The following is a 6,000-nucleotide window of genomic DNA, read 5'->3' on the forward strand; positions in this document are numbered from 1 at the left end:
AGAGAGAGAGAGAGAGAGAGAGACAGACTGAGAGAGAGAGGAGAGAGAGGAGAGACAGACTGGGAGAGAGACACAGAGAGAGAGACAGACAGAGGCAGAGAGACAGCGAGAAACAAGAGACAGAGGTAGAGACAGAGGGATGTCTTTTCTCTCTTTCTTGGATATCTATCTTTATTTATTTATTTGTTTACTTGTTTATTTGTTTGTTTATTTATTTTAAAAACCCTCACCTTCTGTCTTAGAATCAATACTGTGTATTGGCTCCAAGGCAGAAGAGTGGTAAGGGCTAGGCCATGGGGGTCAAGTGACTTACCCAGGGTCACCCAGCTAGGAAGTGGCTGAGGCCAGATTTGAACCTAGGACCTCCCATCTTTAGGCCTGGCTTTCAATCAACTGAGCTACCCAGCTGCCCCTTCTTGGATATCTTTAGGGTACGAGACTAGTAGAAGTATCACTGGTCACTGTCTACACAATTATTAGCGTTTTGTGCATAGTTGCAAATTGTGTTGCAGAAAGGTTGGACCATTGGGATGAGATAACTTGCCCAAGTCTTTGGGATCCAGCCAAAGCAGTACTTCTGGGGAAATGACCATCTCTAGATATTTTCATCAATAAAGGAGAGAGAGCGCAGACTTGGACATTCAGCTAATAGGCTCTAACCACAGTGCATTATGGATCTGTTTTCCTACAGCCCTTTCAGCACTTATCATTTTCCTGTTTTTAGTCAGCTTGGCCAGGCTATGAGCTGGTACCTCAGAGCTGTTCGTCACATCCCCAAATATGTTAGAAATGTCATCTTTGTCTGAGAAACTCGCTGCAAAGGTCCTCCCCTCCCCCAACATTTTCTTGCTTTTCTTCTAATGTTAGATGTTTTGGTTTAATTTGTGCAAAATCATCTACATTTTATGTTCTTAAAGTGTCCATTTGGCCTCCTGCGAAACTCTTTCTCTTTTGGCCACCAACCCTTGCTCTATCCATAGATCTGACACATAATGTCTTCCAGGGCCCTCTTGGTTCTCTTGCTTATGTCACGTTTCTTGTGTAAATTGTGTAGCTGTTTGGAGCGGCTCTTGGCAATGTGTTGTTGGCTCTACCTAGTTCCCAATAGTTTCCAATTCTTCCAATAGCTTTTGTTGCATAGTGAGATCTGTTACAATGGCTGAGATCTCCGGTTTATCAAATGTGGGGCTACGGTGTTTGTTTGCTTCTGCCTGTCGCAGCCTTAGTCTGCTCCACTGATCAGCCTCTTAACCAGGACCAAGTTGTTTGGATGATTATGGCTTTGTAGTATCGTCACTACCTGCTGCTGCCAGGCCAGCTTCCTCCCTACCTTTTTATTCTCGATCTTTTGACCCTCCAGATGAATTCTGGCCTATGAAGTCATCCTTGATCGCTTTGGCCCTGTACACGTAAGTCCGTTTATTGTCATTTTTATTCTGTTGGTTTGGCTTGTCCATGAGCAATGGATATTTCTCCAGTTCCTTAGATCCAATTTGTGTGCAGAGTATTTTGTAACTGTGCTCATATAATTACTGTGTATGGCACAGCAGGTGGCCATAGAAATATTCGGCACCTCTGTAGCTATTTTCAGTGGAATTTCTCCATTTCCTCCAGTTGGATTTTCTTGATAATCTCCAGAGAGACGGAGGACTTGTGGGTATTATTTGATACTCTGCAATTCTGCTGAGGTTGTTTCTTTATTTGACACTCAAGATTTCTCTAGGGAAGTCATCCTATCCCTTGCAAAACAGTGATTGGTTTAGTTCTCCTTTGATTATGCCCATTTCTTCGCTTCCTTTTTCTTGTCCTGTTGCTGTAGCTAGCAATCGATGACCGTGTGAATAACAGAGGTGAGAATGACCACCCCTGCTTTGCCCCTGGTCTTAGTGGAAAGGCTCCGCTTGATCCTGGCTCTTGGTCTTAGATAAATACGACTTAGCTTGTGTTTATAGAAATAGAATAACATAGTATTGCATTATGATATAATATAAGAATTTACCTTTTCTCAGTTGTTTCTTTCCTATGAAATCTTTTACGGTTTCTATCATTTTTGTTTATTGCGATAGTCGATTATGTTCGTGGCTTCATGGAACCTGCATTCCGGGTCTAAATTCAGCCTGGTCTTCCTGGACAATCTTTGTAGATTACTAGCGTCTCCTTGCTAATATTTTGTTTCGAATTTTTACATTAACATTCATTAATGCTGTCAATCCATCTACAAATAAGCGTCTAGTTATGAAGAGTTTACTGTATTCCAGGCATGGTGCTAAGTTCTAGGGATACGATCAAAGAGAAAGGCAGATCCTGCCATGGAGGATTATTGGTGCCTCGGCTACTGGACTGTAAACTCCTTGGGGGCAGGCACTGATCCATGTGTGCTCCCGGGTTCCCAATGCCCAGGTCAGTACCTGGCCCACCACGAGTGCTAATTAGATTAGGTACGGATACGTGTCACGTGGTACAAGCTGATGCCACTAGGGGTCCCCTTAGGGAAGGAAGAGGGCTGCCATGCATTGCATTTCCCTTTTTTTCAACCCAGACTCTGTCTTCGCCTCCATTCTAAAACAGAAGGGCAGGAAGGGCTAGCCAATGCGAGGTCACACAGCCAGGAAGTGTCTGAGGCCAGATTTGAACCCAGGCCCTCCACAGTTCCGGCCTGCGGCTCGATCCACACTGCGTTTCCTAGGAGTGGGGCGGGGGCTTACCTCCCCAGCACTGTAGCTGCGCAGTCGTTGGAGATGCTGCCTGTGCGTCAGGTGGTTGGGAAGACGTCCGTTCTGAAGAGGGATCCGGGGGTCGATGAAAGTGGTCGCCCGGCTGTTGTGGTCCACAAAAAAAGACTGCCGCAGGGAAAGGAAAGCATCAGCCTGTCTGGTCTTACCTCTTCGTCAGCTGTCAAGTGGGGGCATCTTTGCCAGCAACACCCCACGGACAGGTCCCCAGGGGCCCGGAGGTGGGCGCGGCCAGAGCAGAGGGGGCTGGGCAGGCAGGCGCCCCCCACTGTCCTCGTCCCCCTCCCCGACTGTCACGTCTTGGCTGGGGGTGGGGAGAGGACCCTTTACTGTTATTTGGCGCCTGGCTCGGGGAAGAACGGTTTCGGTGGGGGGTGACGTTCAGAGGCTAAGAAGAGGCCATGGTGGGCCTTGAAACCATGTGCAGCCCCGGCCCCTCGGGGGAGCCTCCCTCAGAGACCCCTCAGCCAGCCGGTGCATATCGGGGCCCAGGCCCCCCAGTCTGGGTGCCTCCTGAGGAGGGGAGCTGAGGCAGCCCACACCGGCCTGAATCCGGGCCTCGGGAGATAGAAGGTCCTTCAGGTCCTTCCTCTTAGTTCTACTTCATCTTCACAGCGTGGGAGGAGGGGCGGCCCACAGGGAGCATGCAGGGGATCTGGGTTCGGATCCACCTCCAGCACCGACTAGCGGGGTGCCCTTAGCCACATCACTTGACTTCTGTTCAGTTTCCCCATCTGCCAAACTCCCCTCCAGGGTGCCTGCGAGACTCCAGGGACAGGATGTGCCTGACGAGTTTCTGTCCACTCTAGGACGCTACATCCGGGCCTCGCGACCTCCCTGGGCCCCCGTGGACGGGGTTAGGGAACGGCCTCGCCAAGACCACCCGCGCGTGGGGCGCTCCCCGGCTAAGGCAGATGGTCTGTCTGGGCTGGACGGGCTGGGCTGGAGACGGTGCCACGGAGGCACGACGGGAGGGAGACCTGCGCAAGCGCTCTGCTCCTCCGGGACCGTGATGCGGCCCTCCCTGGCAGGCCCCCGCACAAGCGCCCCCGCTCCGGGCCCCGGGCTCGCCCTCGCTCCCCACCTCCTCGCCGCCCCGCTCACCTTGCCCTGCTGGTCCGTCTTGATCTCCCAGCCCCTGGGCAGCTCCAGGCGGGTGTCCGCAAACATGTTGATGAAGTTCACCAGGTCCCGGTTGTGCTGGTAGCGTTCGAAGTTCCGGGCGTCGCGGCGGACCTTCAGGATCATGTGCTTCAGGCAGGTGCTATTGGTGAAGGAGCGGTAGGCACTCTGGGGACGGCAGAGAGGAGACACCCCCGAGGGGCCCCTCAGCACCCACAGACCCCCCGAGACCAAGGAGGAGCCGCCTGCCCCATTTTCTAGCTGAGGATCCCAAACCAGGGCCGCAAGGAGCAGAGGCAGAATTCGAATTCACACCTCTGGAGATGCCCGGCTCTGGCCCGCCTCCCCCGTTAGGGAAGCCGAGAGACGGGGTCTGGGGGAGACCTGGCTTTGCCCTGGGAGGCAGAGCCCAGACACCACTCTTGTCCCGGAGGGAAGGCCGGTGTCCGAAGGCCCTCGGAGCTTCTGGAAGAAAGCTTGCGGAGCTCTGCACCAACGGGCCCAGGGGACTTCGGCGGGCCTGGGGCCGCCTGGGGGAGATCCACATGGCTGGCCCCCCTGGCCTGGCCCGCGTGGAGGGAGGCTCGTCCACACATGACCACAAGCTCATGGCAGACTAGTGGCCTCGCTCTAACTCTGTTGACATCGTGCGGTCATCGCTGGTCACTGAGTGCACATAAACTCTCCTTAGACAGTATCACTGTGACTTTTACTACTGTATAGGCGTTCCAAGGCAGAAGAGCGGCAATGGGCAGGCAATGGGGGTGAAAGGACTTGCCCAGGGTCATACAGCGAGGAAGGGTCTGAGGTCACACTGGAACCCAAGACTTCCCACCCCTCGTTCTGGCTCACAATGCACTGCACTGCCTCCTTCTTAGACACTAGAGCAGTGACTAAACGAAAGGCTCTCCCGGTGGCCTGGAGCTTCTGCTGCCCTCCAAGGCTGGACCAGAAGAGCATCGGCCCTGGCAGGCCCTTCCCAGGTGTCTGAGCACCCTCGGTGGGGGGACTGCGGGGATCCTGCCTGTCCATGCAGAGACCCATTTGGCTAAGCTCAGGAAGAGCACGGCAGGCATTTCTTCATCAATATTCCTGGGGCCCAATTTCAGTCAATGCGCATTTATTGAGGGCCTGCTGTGTACAGGAGAACACACTGGGGGCCCTCCCTAGCCCTGCTTCAGAGCGCCAGCAGACTCTGCACCTCTCAGTTCTTTTAGCCAGGTGGTGTGGAAGGCGAGCCAGCACTGACAGAGCTCTCCAGGGGTCACAAAGCCCTTACAAGTGGCATCTCATTTGTCCTCACGACAGTCTTGACAGGCAGGGGCTGTTATGGCCCCCTTTTACAGATGGAAAGTGAGTGACTTACCCAAGATCACCTGGCTCGTGAGTACCGGAGGCTACATTTGACTCCGGTGTTCCTGAGCCCAAGTCTGCCAGGGGTACTTAGTTGCCTTTACAAAGAGGCACGGTGACCGCCGCTCTCCCTGCTCCTCAGTTCTCCACTCCCCCTCACAGAAGGGCCAGTGCTCTGCCCAGCTCTCCTGGGCACAGCTCATGGGCAGCCTCTCTCACTGGAGAAGCAGCCACTTCCATGAGCCCCGACTGCTCTGGGCAGCCTCGGGGTTATCTGTGATGCTCCCTTTGGTGACTGGTTGTCCCATTCAGCAGAAAAATAACAAGGGATGCCCTTGGAGTGGTTGTTTGGGTTACAGAGTTCTTTCTGCAGCTTTGCTTGGCAGGAACCTGGTCAGGCATGGGAAAGGGCCCCAACCGACCCCTCTGGCAAGGACGCTCACCATCGGGTCTTCCCCTGACCTTCCGGTCCTGGGGGAGGGGGGCCTCCTCATCCTCTCTGCACCCAAGCCCACAGCCTTCTCGTCCCTCTCAGCTCTTCCCTCCTTCTCACTCCTCACGTCACCAGCTGTGTCCATTCTCCTCCCTCCATATCATCCTCTGCTCTCCTCTCCCACAGCCTTTGCCCTCACGCAGGCCCTCAAGAGGCAGACAGAGAAAGGGGGGCCCACCCGGGGCCACCTCTGTGCGGGCATTCAGGGGACTCACATAGTTGGCATGCAGCACAGTGAAGAACTCGGGGTTGGTGAGGAACTTGACAGCTGGGCACTGGAGCAACAGAGTGATTTTCTGA

The 6,000-nt window shown here is 54.0% G+C and overlaps 1 protein-coding gene across 8 annotated transcripts in view; it reads right to left on the reverse strand.

Moving 5' to 3' along the window:
• HECW1 (HECT, C2 and WW domain containing E3 ubiquitin protein ligase 1) overlaps positions 1 to 6,000 on the reverse strand; it is a 322,507-nt gene that overhangs the window by 42,990 nt on the left and 273,517 nt on the right. For all 8 annotated transcript variants that reach the window (XM_056804109.1, XM_056804111.1, XM_056804114.1 and 5 more), the window contains 3 exons: positions 5,916 to 6,000; positions 3,837 to 4,022; positions 2,706 to 2,840 (listed from right to left, as the gene is read on the reverse strand). The exon at positions 5,916 to 6,000 is cut by the window's right edge and continues 37 nt beyond it. In XM_056804109.1, the coding sequence (XP_056660087.1) occupies positions 2,706 to 2,840; positions 3,837 to 4,022; positions 5,916 to 6,000 (406 nt within the window). The remainder of the gene's footprint in view (positions 1 to 2,705; positions 2,841 to 3,836; positions 4,023 to 5,915) is intronic.

Source organism: Monodelphis domestica, chromosome 7, assembly GCF_027887165.1.
Source record: "Monodelphis domestica isolate mMonDom1 chromosome 7, mMonDom1.pri, whole genome shotgun sequence".
In the NCBI taxonomy this organism is placed as follows: Eukaryota; Metazoa; Chordata; class Mammalia; order Didelphimorphia; family Didelphidae; genus Monodelphis; species Monodelphis domestica.